At 48.1% G+C, this 15,854-nt stretch overlaps 1 protein-coding gene across 9 annotated transcripts in view; it reads left to right on the top strand.

The window, feature by feature from the left end:
* Positions 1-15,854, top strand: part of MAPT (microtubule associated protein tau) — a 94,468-nt gene that overhangs the window by 39,139 nt on the left and 39,475 nt on the right. For 7 of the 9 annotated variants that reach the window (XM_032429427.1, XM_032429418.1, XM_032429421.1 and 4 more), the window contains exons 2-3: positions 10,190-10,348; positions 14,447-14,533. In XM_032429427.1, the coding sequence (XP_032285318.1) occupies positions 10,207-10,348; positions 14,447-14,533 (229 nt within the window). In that variant the 5' untranslated portion in view covers positions 10,190-10,206. The remainder of the gene's footprint in view (positions 1-10,189; positions 10,349-14,446; positions 14,534-15,854) is intronic. The other 2 variants (XM_032429424.1, XM_032429426.1) reach the window with 1 other exon arrangement.

Genomic DNA, 15,854 nt, shown 5'->3' on the forward strand with positions numbered 1-15,854 from the left:
GCCCCACCCTGGGCAACTGAGCCTCTGTGCAAAAATGGAGATAAGAGGGGTGCCTGGGTGGCTCAATTGGTTAAGCGTCTGACTCTTGATTTCAGCTCTGGTCATGATCTCAGGATCCTAGGATCGAGCCCCATGTTGGGCTCCGCACTTGAGATTCTCCCTCTGCCCCTCCCCCTGCTTGCTCTCTCTCTTCCTCTCAAATAAATAAATAAATCTTTTTAAAAATGGAGATAAAATAGTATTTCCTACTTCACATAGGTTGTTACGAGGATGAAATGAGATAAAATGTGTAAAGAGTGCCTGGCTCTAGATATATCTATTCTTATAAGGGGAAGATTATGGATGACTAAAAAAGGTGGGGGGAGGCCCTAAAAGCTCCCCTCCCCCCAGCACTTGTTAAGTGTAATCTTGTGTTGGTTTGTGGACCCTATGCTGCCTGTTAGAGCTGGAAGACAGAGACACAGCAGCAGCACTACAAATTATATCCACTAAAGATCAACCAAAAATAAGATAAAGCTTATTAATATACCATATTATTAAGTGAATGAAATAGGCTACAGAATATGGTCTTATTTAGAGAAAATTCTATGCGTGCCCAGGAGAGGTATCATGTTATTTTGCTTTGCTCTTTCACATTTTTGTATTTGACTTTTTAATAATGACTATGAATCACTTTTTAAAAGAGATTTATTTGTTTTGGAGAAAGAGTTTGTGCATGTGCGGGGCGGGGAGGGGGCAGAGGGAGAGGGAGAGAATCTTCAAGCAGACTCCTCGCTGAGTGCAGAGCCCATCTCAGGGCTCAATTCCAGGACCCTGGGATCATGACCTGAGCCAAAATCAAGAGTCAGATGCTCAACTGACTAAGCCACCTAGGCGCCCCTATGAATCACTTTTATAAAACAATACATTTTCTCTCTCTGTTTCTCTCTCTCTAAGAATTAAGAGTGGTTTGCCCAAGAAAAGCAATTTTTTGCTCTTGTTTTCTTGGCTTTGATATCAGAAGAGACTCCTCTTTATCCATTTGGTGCTCTGAGTTCAGGGCTTTCATCTCAGGTAGAATTAAAGTGGTGGCCAGGGACATTGGTGGTTCCTGAATAGGACAGAGGCTCAGCAACCTGTCTCTACCACCCATCAAGATGTCACACAGCAGTGCCGTCCTCATTGAGACCTGACTGATGGAAAACATATCAGAAAGGGGGTTGGAGGGAAAGCGACCACAGTTCTGAACACAAAGCCCACCCAAGCCTGATCTGTCACCCTGCCAGATGTTACAGAACTATTTCTCTATGCCAGTGACTACAAAGGAGGAGAGAAGCCTTTATTGAAAAAAAAAAAATTAAAACAGAAATCTGAGGCTTAGAACTAGAATTGTCCTCTCAGACACAATCTGAATTTTCTTACGATGGTGGACATTAGCCAGCTGACATCAGCCATGACACATTGTGTGTGCACAACAGCACCACCTCCCCCCAAAAAGCGCCCTTCATTCATGCTTTCATACAACTGTTGATTGTTCTCTTTGGATGGAGGCCCAGGATTATTCCATTTTCTTCTCACCAACATAAGTCTTCCCTCTCTGTGGGCTCCTTTATCTTCTCTCCTCTTAATTTGGCAGTTATGCTTAAAATCTGGGTATTTTTCATTATTGTTCAGATTTGGTTCTAGAACATTCTGTGGTACACTCTGATATGATGTGGCCATGATCTCACACGTTAGAGCTCCTCTGAGGTTTGCCATGCCACGAGCCTTCCCTCATGCACGTCTTCCTGAGGACGTCCCTGTGCCTGTCTCCGTGCTGGGTACCACCTGTGGGGGGCAGGGGAGAAGGGGGGCAGCACAGACAGAGAGGCAGCTCCTCAGACACTCACAGTTGGGACCAGCTGTTAGTGAAGGGTGTCTGAAGCATCAGAGTTGCCAAGAGTCAGCCTCAAGGGGGTGTTGATTTAAACCCTTGAGGCTCTTTCTCTTCCTCCGGGTAGTTGGCTCCCAGCTTCCTGAGTAGAGGGATTTCCTAATGACCTGGGGCCCCGACTCCGCCTCAGCCCAGGAGACCTATATTCGTGCCCTTTCACTAATCTCTGTATCTTAAAGTAAAACAGTTGGACCGTAAGCATTAAAGAATAGAGTGTAAATATGACGAGGACATTTTCGAGGTAAAAAGCTTTAGTTCAGCTGAGCAAGGGTCCTGGTGTTCCTAAGTGGGCATCTCCATCACTGCTTGATTCAATCACGATTATCAGTGTGCTTAACATTTTAGGTCAGATTCTGGCGCCAGGCTGCCTGGGCTTTGAACCCGGACTCCATGACATGCCTACTGTGAGACCTGAGGCAACTTACTCAACCTTCCCGTGCCTCAGTTTCCCCTCTGTAGAAGGAGGCGTAATAATGGAGTCAGGTGTATGAGTTAAATGGGAGTCAATACCTGGAGACACTTGAAACATGGCTCCTGTCATTAGGAGGAATTCTGTTTTCCACCCGAGTGCACTGACACATTCCCGATGGTGCAAAAAAGGGACCAGAGCAAAGGAAAAATGGGATGCAGAAGCCAAAAATAACTTTGGGGAACAAAGTTCATTGTAAGGTTATTTTTGGATTCTAGATTTATCTCTACTGGATCTTCAGCTTTCTGAGAGAGGTCCATTTAGGGTGTTTGTTTTTTTAATAACAGCTTTATTAAGATACGTCCTGTACTATAAATTCACCCTTTAAAGGGTGCAATTCAGTGTTTTCGGCAGATTGGCGAAGCTGGGCATCGGCGCTACTCTCTATTTGCAGTGTGGGATTTTTCAGCGGAGGGGTTCCGAGGGCGAACGTCCTCTTTCTGGACGGAGCCACGGGACGGCGATTCGGCTTTGCGCTGAGTCACGGCGGGCACCCCGGGGCCTGCGGTCGCTGCTGGGGCAGAAGCCCGCCGCCGCCGGCTGCGCGTCTGCTGCCCCCTAGCGAGGCTGCCCCTCGGCCCGGACCAGCCCCGCCTTCGAGGTGGGTTCGCGGAGGGACGTGCGGTTCAGACACGCGAAACTCCGTCCGTGGGGCTCCGAGCGCGGTGCGCCCAGGGCGCCGGCTGCCCTCGGCTCTCCCTCCAGCCCAGACAGCCCGTCATGTCGACCAGTGCTGGACGGGAGAAACGGGCTGTGCTTTTTAAACAGTCTGTTGGGACGTAGTAGCCTAGAGATGGGTCTGAACATCAAAAGATCCGAGTTCAGACCCTGCTCTGCCCCTTCCTAGCTGTGCGACCCTCAACAGGTTATGGAACCTCTCTGAGCCTGTTTCCTCATCCAGAAAGCAGGGACAATGATTCCTCTCATGAGGTTGTTGTATTACAGAGAGACTCTCTCACTCTCTCTCTCTCTCTGAAGTCCCTGTGACTGGCTATAGACAGGGCTCACATAAGCAGATGCTATTAATATTCCAAAGCTGCCAAAAGGGTGTCCAGTGTTGCCCTGGCTTACCCAAGGAGCTTTCTAGAACCTGAATTACTCATTACCAAACTGCAATGCTGTGGGTAAGACAATTAGGAAGAACAGGAAACAGGCAGTAGGTGCAGGAAGGCCATTTGATCTTCACCTACACCAGGTAAAGACCACCCTAGGTCAGAATAAACCTACAGACCCCCTGGAGAACCATACAGGAGGAAAGGCCTGGATGGGGAGCACACGGAGGCAACCGAACTGCCAGGAATCTGTGTCTCAGAGGACAGCAGGGCCAAGGGAGCCCTATCTGAATCTGAGTCAGGTTCCAGACTGCCTCCATGGTCTTCGGCAAGTCATTTAGCCTCTGAGGGCCTTTACCTGTCTGGGATTTGTGTCCTGCCAACCTCACGGGCTTGTAGTGAACCTAGATGTTCTGTCATGGGGAAGGGTCAAGGAAAATGGCAAATACGCTCCAAATAGTGAGCAGAGTCCCCTGGTGACCTTCCAGAAGTCACTTCTCAGCTGGACTAGGTACCTGGGGTTCCCTCATCCACCTCTGGACACTTCCGAGGGCAGCCTGGGATGATCAGAAAACAGAGGTGCCTCTTCAGGTAAGCTCCACAGAAGATGTGATCTCTGCCAGGCAGAAAGTTGGCTCCTTGCAGCCTCGGAAGTTCCCATTCTTTGCGAGCAGAAAGGAGCTGGGGCATGGCCTCACTTACACAGCACCTACACATCACTGTGCCCCATGGGGGCCCAGCCTTGGCAAAGTGAGGAGGAAGTTGAAGGTTGTCTGGGGCCCCCTGCCGGTCTCCTTCTTCTGTCATCCCCCCTTCCCGCCCACACCTTTCTTCTCCCTCCACCCCAGTTTCACCATTATCAGGTAAAAGTCACAATAAAAAATTCTATTTTACCTTGTTTCCAAACTTGTCATTTATTAAAAGACCATGAGTGTCCATCAAAGGGTAAATGGATAAATAAAATGGGGTGTGTCCATACAGTGGAATCTTACTCAGAAATGAAGCCCTGAGTCCTGACAGCATTATGCTAAGTGAGAGAAACCAGTCACAAAAAAGGCCGCATACTCAATGATTTCAGTTACCTGAAATACATAATCCATGGAGACAGAAAGTAGATGGGTGGCCGGCAGGGAGTAGGGGTAGGGGGGATGAGGAGAAACCGTTTCATGGGCACAGGGTTTCTTTTTGGGGTGATGAAAATGTTTTGGAGCTAGTTAGAGGTGGTAGTTGCCCACATTGTGAATGTGCTAAATGCCACTGAATTGTTCACTTTAAAATGGTTAATCTTCCGTTGTGTGACTTTTTCCTCAATAATAATAATAATAATAATAATAAAAGACTGGGTAGCAGCAGTCATGATTTGATTCAGGGATTCATCCCTCCCTGTACCTTCACCCCCTTGCCTTTCCCTTATTCTGTCTTCACCTGTATGTCTTCTTTGTCTGTCTGTCCCTCTCACCCTGTGGACACTTGACCCCTTCTCTGCCCCACTCTGACTCTGTCCATCAGCAAGGTGGCGTGGGGCTGGGAATGTGACCTCTCACAGGACAAGGCGCCTTCCCTCGTGGGCCAAAGCTGGCTCAGCTCCAGAATGACAGGGACAGACCCCAGGACACTCTGGCTCTTGTCTTCTCTAGTTAGGAACTTTCCCAAGGGTGCCTAAAAAATGACCCTTTTTAGTTTACAGATTTAACTCAACTTTTATGCCTCTCCTAGAATTTCTTCCTTACCTCCTACCCCCCACTGCCTTTAAGTCACTGCCTGGGAAAACAGGAGGTAGGAAATGAGAGAGAGAGAGAGAGGAGAAATTGGTTGATTTAGAAGAATAAGAAAGCACAGGGCAGCCTTCGGAAAACAACTCCCTGTGTGTTTATTTTCCTGTCTGTGCGTCCCTCTTAGATTACAGGGATCCGTGGGGTGGTGACTGAGTCTAGTCTGGGCTGTGTACCCACCTCAGGGCTGTGCTTATTTTTGTGTTTTCCAGTCTCCTGTCTTTGGCTGAGAGTCTTAGGGCTGGGATGTGTGGCTGTACCATTTGTCGGAAGAAGAGAACTTTAATCGGGGAGCCCCCCCCTTTTCAGGGCATAAGTGGAGGGTGGGCTTTGGGACTTCGCGACTTAACCATGAGCAGAATGTGGCGAACCATATAGTGCATGCGGGGCCCCAGCGTCTCACACCTCCCGGGTTCCTTTGGAAGAACTGCTTTCTCGAAAACTGGTGATTTTAAAATAGGAGCAACCAACCACTGGACTGGGGGCAAACTGACCTCAGGAGTAGAGAAAAGAGGAGAATGCCCCCTCCCACCCCTGCATTCTTCTGCAAAACCCTCCTGAACTCTGCCAACTTCTTTTCACAAGCTCATTGAGTGAGAGATTTTCTGCTAAAGGATCACATCTGTCTGATAGAGAGAGGCCTAGAAAATATTTCCTGTGTTTATTCCCCGGAGACCTCAAGGGGAACCTGTCACTTCTGGGCCAGTCTCGGCATTGGAACTGCAGCCTGATCACCTCCACTGCAGAAACCCAGATCCCTTCATAAACCATCAGCACTATGAGGGTGAGGGTCCCACTCACAAAGTCAGCACAGAAGATGGCAAGACATCAAGAGTGACCTCCCCCCCAGGGAAGTGCAGGCCTACGTTCCCCACCTCCACCCAGAGAGATTTGGGAACCAGAATGAATGGGAAGACACACTATGCTCCTCCAATAGGAACACTAAATATTCTGAAGAGAGCAATTTTTATCATCTTGGCACATGACACAATTCCAGCCAAAATCCCAATGGAATTTTGAGAATTTGAGAAAAAATATTCTAAAGGACATCTGCAAGAGAAAACATGCAAGAAGGTCAAACAGTTTTTTGGTTTTTTTTTAAGATTTTATTTATTTATCTGAGAGCGCACAAGCAGGGGGAGCAGCAGAGGGAGAGGGAGAAGCAGGCTCCCCACCGAGCAGGGAGTCCGATGCGGGACTCTATCCCAGGACCCTGGGATCATGACCTGAGCCGAAAGCAGACGCTTAACCAACTGAGCCACCCAGGCGCCCCAGAAGGTCAAACAGTTTTGAAAAAGAAAATGAGAGTGTCCATGGCCACCTAAAGAATGACTTGAGATCCAAAGTTTCACTCGGGGGTGTGGGTGGGGGCAACTTTAACACCAATACAGGCAGATAAATGGGGCAGAGTAGCTGGTTCATTTGCTTGGGCGAGAGGACAGATTCTATGACTAGGGCTGGGCCGTTGGTTTAACTATTTTATTTGGGAGGAAATGTTTAGATTCTCACCTCATGTCATACACCTAAATAAATTCCAGATGAATTAATAAGTCAAATGTAAAGAATTAGATCACTGAAAACGTAGCAGAAGCTATTGATGAGGGGCGCCTGGGTGGCTCAGTTGGTTAAGCATCTGCCTTCGGCTCAGGTCATGATCCCAGGGTCCTGGGATTGAGTCCCACATCAGGCTCCCTGTTCAGCGGGGAGCCTGCTTCTGCTTCTCCCTCTGCCATTCCCCCTCGTGTGTTCTCTCTCTCTCAAATGAGTAAATAAAATCTTTAAAAAGTAAAAAAGTAAAAGTCTTTAAAAAAAAGAAAATATCAATGATCTTTGTGTGCCGTAGCAATAGAATAAATCACAAAGGAAAATAGATGTGACTATATAACTATTAAAACTTGCTGGCCAAGGGTGATGGGCGGCTCAGTCAGTTCAGCAGCTGACTCTTGGTTTCAACTCAGGTCATGATCTCAGGGTCCTGGGATCGAGCCCCGAGTCAGGCTCTACACTCAGTGAGAAGTCGGCTTGAGGATTCTCTCTCTCTCTCCCTTTGCCCTTTTCCCCTCAAATAAATAAATAAATCTTTAAAAAAAAAAAAAGCCTTGCTGGTAAGAAGCCATCAGGAACCAAAATAAAGGTGACTGACTGGAGAAACTATCTGCCACAAATGTGATAAAGGGTTGATGTTATTGATGTATGAAGAGCCCACTCAAGTCATTACAATGAGCACTGAGATCTGAACAGAGGTGCAAAGGATATAAACGGGCATTTTATAAAAGAGGAAACCAGTAAATGAGATTTTTACTTGTACACCTCCATCTACCATGTTCCAGGAGGGGAAACTTGGTCATTCATTGAAAGGAATTGATCAAATCTAAAGGACAAAACCACAGAGCTCATTAAACTTAGCATTCACTGAATCTTGAGCTGCAGCTTGCACGGGGTAACCTGAGTTGGCTAGCCTGGCTCATCTGGGTCAGGTGTAGTGTCTCCAGCCAGCTTGGGAGGCCTTGAACTTCTGGGGTGATCCCACCGCTCCAGGGTGGGGCATCTGATGACTCAGCCAGATGAAGTGACTCATGGACCAGTCTCGGGGACAAGCCATTGGGTGGTGATCAGGGACGCCCTGAGAGGTTCCACCAGCGAGGAAGATGCTACTTCCTAGAGCTGGGTGGGGAACAATAGTTTTCTCAGATAACTGGTCCCTCTTAGAAGAGGGGTTCTGACGTTTTGGGACTTTCTAAGGGCAACAGACCATTAGCATATCTAAGGTTAGAGAATATCACCACCAAGTCCTAAGCCTTGAAGGATGAATGGGGACTCTGATCTGCCCAAAATAAAATCCTGCGCATCGTTGGGGAGATGTCAAAGATTTGAAGAACCTCAATCTTGGATGCCTTTGCCAAGAGCTCCCTGAGGCACAGGGTCCTCGGTCAGAATGAAAAGAGGCCCCTTCTCTATAGGCAGTAAATATCTAAGTGGGGCCAGGCTACCCACACAGCAGAGGTCCTGCTGAGCTCATTCTTTTTTTTTTTTTAAGATTTTATTTTTAAGTAATGTTTACATCCAATTAGAATAAAAGAAAGAACATAAATGAAGGCAATTAAAGAAGGGGAAATGGCAGCACACATTTTAAAAATGAAAATAAAGACTAAATTTAGATTAAAATTACGATAAATTATAAAAGTTACAATTATAAGAAGGAAAGATTAAAAGAAAACAAGCACAATGTAAAAAGTCAGAAAGATAGAAGGATAACATAGGCAAATATATTTGAAAGGGACTTCAAAAGGTTAGAAATAATAAAATGATCCTCTGGGCTACTTTTACTAAGTCTAAAATTATCTGTAAGTCTGTAAGTCTAAAATTATCTCAAGTTAAAATATTAATTAAATGAAAAGCTGACATGAATCTGGGGCAAAAAGTAAAAGTAAAAATAACAAAACACTATAAAGATATAAATAAATACATGTAAATAAGTCAACTTGTGTTTATTATATATATTTACTTACATATACTTACATTTACATGTGTGTATTTACTATGTATACTTATGTAACAAATCAATTGAATACATGTAAAATAAATCAAGACAGAGCTGAGATTTTTAAAGGGTTAGAAATAAAAATCAAGACCAAAAATTACAGAAGGGTAAAGAGAGGAAGTAGAAACAAACAAAACAGGAGAGTTTCAGAGATAAGAGTAAAAATAAATATAAAGTAGAAAATAAATAATATGAGATGAGTAATTTAAAAGGAAGGTATTGGGGCGCCTGGCTGGCTCAGTCAGTAGAGAATGTGACTCTTGATCTTGGGGTCGTGAGTTTGAGCCCCGCGTTGGGGGTAGAGATTGCTTAAAAATAAAATCTTTAAAAGGAAGATAACAAAATAAAAGACAGAAGACTCAAATTGCAGAGATAAAAAATGAAAATAATAGAATAACCCAAAGTGGCACGAATGGACCAGAGCAAAATGGCATACTCAGACGTGCAGAAATTCAAAGTTAGTAGGAGTTACTTTTAAAATCATGAACTAAATATTCTCAATAAAGATGAGGACAGAGTATGAGCAAATGACCATTTCTGGTGGGTTCTGTGGAGCTGGAGCAGCTGGTCCGGCTGGGGCTCCAGCGGGAGGTGTACATGTTACTCTTCAGCTGTTCGGGATTTCTGAGCCCCAACCTTGGAATGCATACCTGAGGGGCCTGGTGGGGGCCCCTGAGGTGAGTGGAGGCGCAGCCCTGACCTCCAGGAGGGGCCATTCCACTCAGAGCTAGGGGGGAGGGGGGATTCGGGACATTTGGGTCAAGAGTCAGTTTTGCTTCACTGTTGTCTTATGATGGAAAGATCATGGTTGCTTCTCTGTGCTTCATTTTCCTTACCTGCTGATGTCTTCCCTCTCCTGTTTGGTCTTACGCTTTCCATTAAAAAATTTTTAAAATCAAGCTACTAGTCAGCAGCATTTATATTTTAATGAAGTGGAAAGAGTGCTGGGCTTAACAAGTCAGGCCCGCTGGACCTGCCCACCTGGTGGTTTTGAGTAGGACTGGATGTGATACAGGTGAATTAAAAGTGCCCATACAGGGGGGCGCCTGGGTGGCTCAGTCGTTAAGCGTCTGCCTTCGGCTCAGGTCATGATCCCAGGGTCCTGGGATTGAGCCCCGCATCGGGCTCCCTGCTCGGCAGGAAGCCTGGGAAGCCTGCTTCTCCCTCTCCCACTCCCCCTGCTTGTGTTCCCTCTCTCGCTGTGTCTCTCTCTATCAAATGAATAAAATCTTAAAAAAAAAAAAAAAAAGTGCCCATACAGGTAAACAGGGCACATGGGATGAGGTTGGGCATCCCATGGGGAGGGGATAGGGAGGTGGAGAGTTGTCTTCTACGACCCCCTGGGGAGGTGGCACTTCTCTCCCTTCCCCGACCCCACCCCCCAAGCGTGTAGGTCCCTCCGCTCAGCATGCCCCGCTCATCCTCCCCATCTCCCTTCCCCAGGTGGGCCTTGACCCAGGATGGCTGAGCCCCGCCAGGAGTTCACCATGATGGAAGATCATGCTGGGGCATACGGGATGGGGGAGAGGAAAGATCTCCCCTCTCAGGGGGGCTACACCCTACTGCAGGACCACGAAGGGGACGTGGACCATGGCCTGAAAGGTGAGTGCATGGCCAGGCACGCACACACAGCACGCTCAGGTGCTTGCTCCGGGAAGGGCTGGCCGGAGGGGTGCGCATTTTAAAAGGAATTTTAAATACTTCTGTTGGATTGTCAACAGAGTGAAGCCTCTTAATTTGAAAGGGCTAAGAGAACTCAAAATGTGAGGCTCTTTGAGAATACTTTTCCAAAGGAGAGTTTGACACGTGTGGACAGCAGCGTGACAAGGACTGCAGGGGGTTTGTCAGTCTGATGAATACAGGGTGCTCACTTGAGTCTTCAGCCACATCGATTAATCTTTAAACCAGCCGCATGCATTAGCATGCAGAATCCTCGGCTTTGGACGTTATTTGTGTGTCCTCCTTACGAGCCTGTCTGGGCCCTGTTTCAGCAAGAGTCGGTCAGCTCTGGGATTCCTGCTGTACCTACACTAACAAACTGCATCCTCGAAACCTCTAAATAGTCTATAATACAGTCTTTGGGCCAAATTGTCTTGGCCTCCTCCTCTCCCCTACCAAACACATGTGTTTCATTTCACTGACCACGGAGTCTGGGGAGGCCCCTGGAGAACACTATGCCCTCTCTCCTGCTTCGGACGCCGTCCTCTGTGTCCTTGCCTGCAGCTCCAAGTGGCCCTAGTGTAAGGATTCCGTCCCTGCCCTCCAGACCCATTTCTAAGGAGACAAAATAGCAAACAGCCTGCTCTTGTTCTCTGTTAATGCTAAAAATAATAAAAACACTTTGCAGCCTGGGGTATGGAGTAGTGGCCGGAAGTGGCAGAGGGTTCATCTGTCCGGGAAGTTTCCCCGCAGGAGGTGGGGTCAACAGCAGGTCCCCTGGGTTGGGGAAGCGTGAGGAGCAATAATCCCTACTTGCAGGACTTCTCGGGGGCCTGGTTCCAAAGGTGACTTCTGTCTCTCTGTTTAAGCAGAGAATGTAGGAGTCAGAGGAACCCGGGGATCAGACAAGTGGGCTCCCGGCTGGAGGAGGTGAAGGAAGAGTGGGTACGCTTTCCTGGGGAGCTCAGAGGCTGCACTGTGGCCTTCTCAGGGCCTCCCAGCCCCAGGTGCTGGGGGAGGGGAGTGGGGGGAAATATCCATGCCAGCCAGGTGTCCCAGGGAGCCAGACCTGCCCTCCTAATGTCAAGCTCCAAATGGGGGCAAAAAAATGTGCGTTCTGACCTCTCTCCAACCATAGCCCGGCTCCAGCCAGAGCTGCTAAGTAAGGTGCGGCTCCCAGGGAGGGCAGTGAAGAAATCTGCTTTCTCCTTTCAGTCCTGCTCGCTCCCTTACTCCCTTTGTCCCCCACTGTCTCCTCCTCTCCCACGTTCTCCTTTTCCTCCTTCCCTCTTTCTCTTCCCACCTTGTTTTTCTTTCTCCTGCTCTCTCCCCCCCCCCCCCTCCCCCTCCAGCCCCTCCCCCTTCCCTGTCTCCACCCTGACCCCAGGCGTGTAGAATGAGAGGGGTGGTGGCCCCCAGGACTCGATTCCAAAGGTCAGTGGCACCCCAGCTTTCTCCCCACAGCCCTCACTGGCTGAGGCAGCTTGGGGTGGGAGCCAGAGTTTGCCTCATTCCCTGACTCCCTGACCCCCCCTGACTGGGGCCCTAAGAGCTCCTTCCTCTGAGGACCTGAGCCCACACATCCCCGCGCAAGTCTGTTCTATGTCATGATGGCCATCGCTGCTTCCAAACTCAAGTGTCCTGATTTGGGTAATAAAGTCTGTGGCCACCCTGCTTATAAGGGAACTTCCTTAAAATGGTAATTCAGGCATTTTTGTAGAACTCTAGGATTGCAAACGCCTTCGCCATCAATGTCTCAGGCAGTGCTCACAGTAAGTGCTAAGGGCAGGTGTCACTTTCCCTGGTTGACAGATGACAAGGGGAATTCCCTCTCTGAGTCACAGGCTGCTAGGTGGTGCTGCCCTATCAGAAGGGCTGCTCAGCTCCTTGTCATCCGTTTTGTCCCTTGTCCCTCAGCCAGGTGCCCTGGGAACCCCTCGTGGGTGGAATCCAACTTAGAATCACCATGTACTGAATTCTGCCCCGTGTGAATTGTGCCAGTGATGCTCTCTTTAGAGTAGGCTGGTTTAAAAATTAAATTTAAAATATATACAATGTTGCAAAGAATGTACTGTAACAATGTAGGATGTTAATAATTGGGGAAGCTGGATGTGGGGTATATTCTCTGGAGTATCTTTGCAATTTTTCTGTAAATCTAGAACTGCTCTCAAATAAAAATTTCATTAAAAAAAAAGTCTAGGAGAAAAGGTGGTTTTTACCATTCCTACTTTTTGGAGGAGAAATGAAATTCAATTTGTAAGGTTAGAACAAGTTTACCAAGTTCTTTTGTGTTTCACAATTGTCTCACGTATGCTTCCTAAAACCACTCAATTCTTTAACATAAAACATGATCAGGAGATTTATGCTAAAACATATATATATATATAAATATGATATAGGTATCGTATATATATATGCAAAATTTAAGTTGCTAACTTTTTGTCACTGTTATGAAAGGAAAATGTTTGTATATAGTTTGTTTACCCAAAGCATATACTTCCTAAGAAAGCAAGTGATACTTAAGAGATTCCATAGTTCTCATCAAATTTATTCTTGCTTCTAAGGATTTAAAATGAGTTATTTTTATACGGGGAGTGAGCGGTATGACTTGGCAAGAAGGTGTCACTTTACTAGCAACGTTTTAGATAAGTGACTGACTATCTTGAATAATGACAAGAAACCACGTATAAAATACTAGAACGAAGAGTATTTACATGGAGGCTCCCAGTTGGACAAGGATTCGATACAGCCAAGAGCTGCCAGGTGGGAGAGGGGACAGGGGGTTAACTGATAGAATAATGCACCCTAAGGAATTAAAAGGTGTTAGTGGGATAACTTCTTAGACCTTCCAGATAAGACATTCAGAAGAGGCTTCTTCCTCCTTCTTTCCCTCCCTCCAAGAAATTTAACAAGGCTAATGGAAATGGTGAGGATGGCAGGCTCGGGACCGAGCAGGGGAGAGGCTATTCCGGGACAAGCGTGCTTGGGGCACCTCGTGCCTTATGCTTCTGTACTCGGACAGTCAAGGCTGATTAGTAATGGCAAGACCCAGCAGACAGTCTGCAGATGCTTCCTCACCATTTGTCCAAAACCTTCTTAAGGCAGTTGGCAGGTTTTTGCAAGCCCCGGGCTCAGGCTGCTGTGTGTGTGCTGGAAACTGGTTTAGAATGAGCCCTTCTTCTGGCCAGATGGTCGCCCCCAGGGCCGGGTACCCAGTGCCAGCATTTTAGCAATGGTGTCTGATCTCCCAGTGCAGTTGAACACCACTTGCCTTTTCTCATTTTGGGGTTCTTCTTCGTGCACAAACCCACCCCCACCCCCAGACCCTGCCCTGAAAATGTCTCCAAGGCTGCCCCCACCCTGGGTGGAGTGGCTTTCCTGGAGCCCACCAGAGCCTCCTTGGCTCCGGATTCTGAAAGGACAGTTGTCTTGTGGATAACCGTGGCATACATTTCAGGTGTTACAGAACTGGTGTGACTCCAGTTCTGTCGGTCAGTACTTGGAGATCTTTCTATGCAAGGAGCTGAGTCAAATCCAGACACACAGCCGGAAGTCCAGTTACAAGTCACGGTGTCTGCCCTGAGCTCATTCCTTTTCAGAGGAAGGAGTTGGATCTGAGTGTTTTTCCAGGCGTCTACTTGTCATCGACGAGTGGTAGTGATCTCCCATGAACCTCTCCGTCAGGAAAGACACAGCAGCGGGTTTATTTACAGCTTGGCTTTGTAGTATCGTCCTCCCTTTTGTCAATATAAGAGCCCTTGCCTCCTTTGAAACCACCAGCTGATTAAAAAGCAGTTTCTTTTCTCACCCAGGAACGAGCATCTTTGCCTGATGACCCTGGTGTGGGGATGCAGTTGTGTTGGGGTGGGGGTGGGATCGGTCCCCTTGGTGAATTTATCATGTGGCCACGTCCCATCCATCTGGGTTCCACAGCTGGGGGATTTTCAGGTCTGAAAGACGCTGCTCCCCATTTCCTCCTGAAGCCAAAAGGAGGGGTGGGGAGAGGCCGCCGTTCTGAGGGGCTCATTGTGTATGTTCCAGAATCTCCCCTGCAGACCCCTGCTGATGATGGATCTGAGGAACCGGGCTCTGAAACCTCTGATGCTAAGAGCACGCCGACCGCCGAAGGTGGGCCCTCCTGTCATTGCTTCATTCAGACAGCCGCTCCACGCCTCCAGCCTGCGCTTAGCCATGCTTTAAGCCCTGTGTGCCCCCCTTCCTGGCTGTGGTGGCTGCCACCTCTCCCTCTGGCTGAGAGACATGCTTGTTCGGGGCTTTGCAGGACGGGCTCGGGCCCCGGAATGTGACGGGAGCCAAGCCCTGCTTTGATGCCTTGCTCGCCAGGGCCAGGTTTGGGCACCTTCGTCGTGTGTGGGCTTTGAGGCGGCCGCATTTGCAGAGGCCAGGTTCTGTGGCAAAGCGGGGCCTGAGCACGGCTCCACAAAGCCCCTGCTCCATGTCGATCGTCCTCCCCATACTCCTTCAGAAGCCCCCACCCACCTTGCTCTTCTCTCAGGAGCCACCAGGCCCCAGAGCAGCCTTTGGGCTGAGGAAGGGGCCGGCTCAGTGCACATCTCCAAGCTCACATGTTGGGACTGCTCTGGTTTAGTATCCTTCATTTCTTGGGCTCTAGGCTTGGTCCAGGCCTCTGGACCTTGGCCAGGGTGTTCATTCCAGCACATCTCCTAACCTGTCCTCTCTAGACGTTTGGTGTCTAGGTTATTATAAAGCTCCTCATGTATTTCCTGAAGAGCTCCTTGGTCCCGATTTCGACTACCTGCTCTTCCCATCTATATCTGTTGAGACTGCATTTGATTTCAGATCATGGAAAACCCAACTAGCTGCGGCATAGATATGAAGAGGTTTCTGTGTCTCACATAATAAGACGTCTGGAGGGCAGCAGGTCCCCAGGGTCATCAGCGCTCTTCTGTCTTTATCTGCTGCCATCCTGAATGGTTGGATTGTTGCTTCATGGTGACAAGATGGCTGTGGCACTTCCAAGCATCACATCTGCTTTCAGAGCAAGAAGAAAGTAGCAAAGCAAAGTGGCCAAAAGGGCCCTGAAACCAAATGTGTTTCCTTTTTATTAGGAAAGCAAGAGTTTTCCGACAAGCCCTAGCTAGCTGACTCCCACTTACGTCTCACTGGTCAGAGCTGAGTCTCATGGCCGCCCTGGCTGCAAGCGGGAGGCTGGAACATGGAACATTTTGCTTTCCGACTCATTAGTCAGAGAAATCAAGGGAGAGGGGCATTGAGGATGGCTTTTGAGTAACCAGTCTGTGGTATCTGCCCTTCCATCTTTCCATCCATCCCCCAGGAGGCTTCTCAGCACTTCTCCTGGCCCTGCCCATGACTTTGGAGGCTGTCACAGGATGAGAACCTGGCCCAGCATCTCCCCAAGTGTCCACTTTTGAATGAATTCACAAAGCGACTGTCAAGTGCCTGCCAG

This window comes from Phoca vitulina, unplaced genomic scaffold, assembly GCF_004348235.1.
Source record: "Phoca vitulina isolate PV1807 unplaced genomic scaffold, GSC_HSeal_1.0 scaffold41, whole genome shotgun sequence".
NCBI classification, from domain to species: domain Eukaryota; kingdom Metazoa; phylum Chordata; class Mammalia; order Carnivora; family Phocidae; genus Phoca; species Phoca vitulina.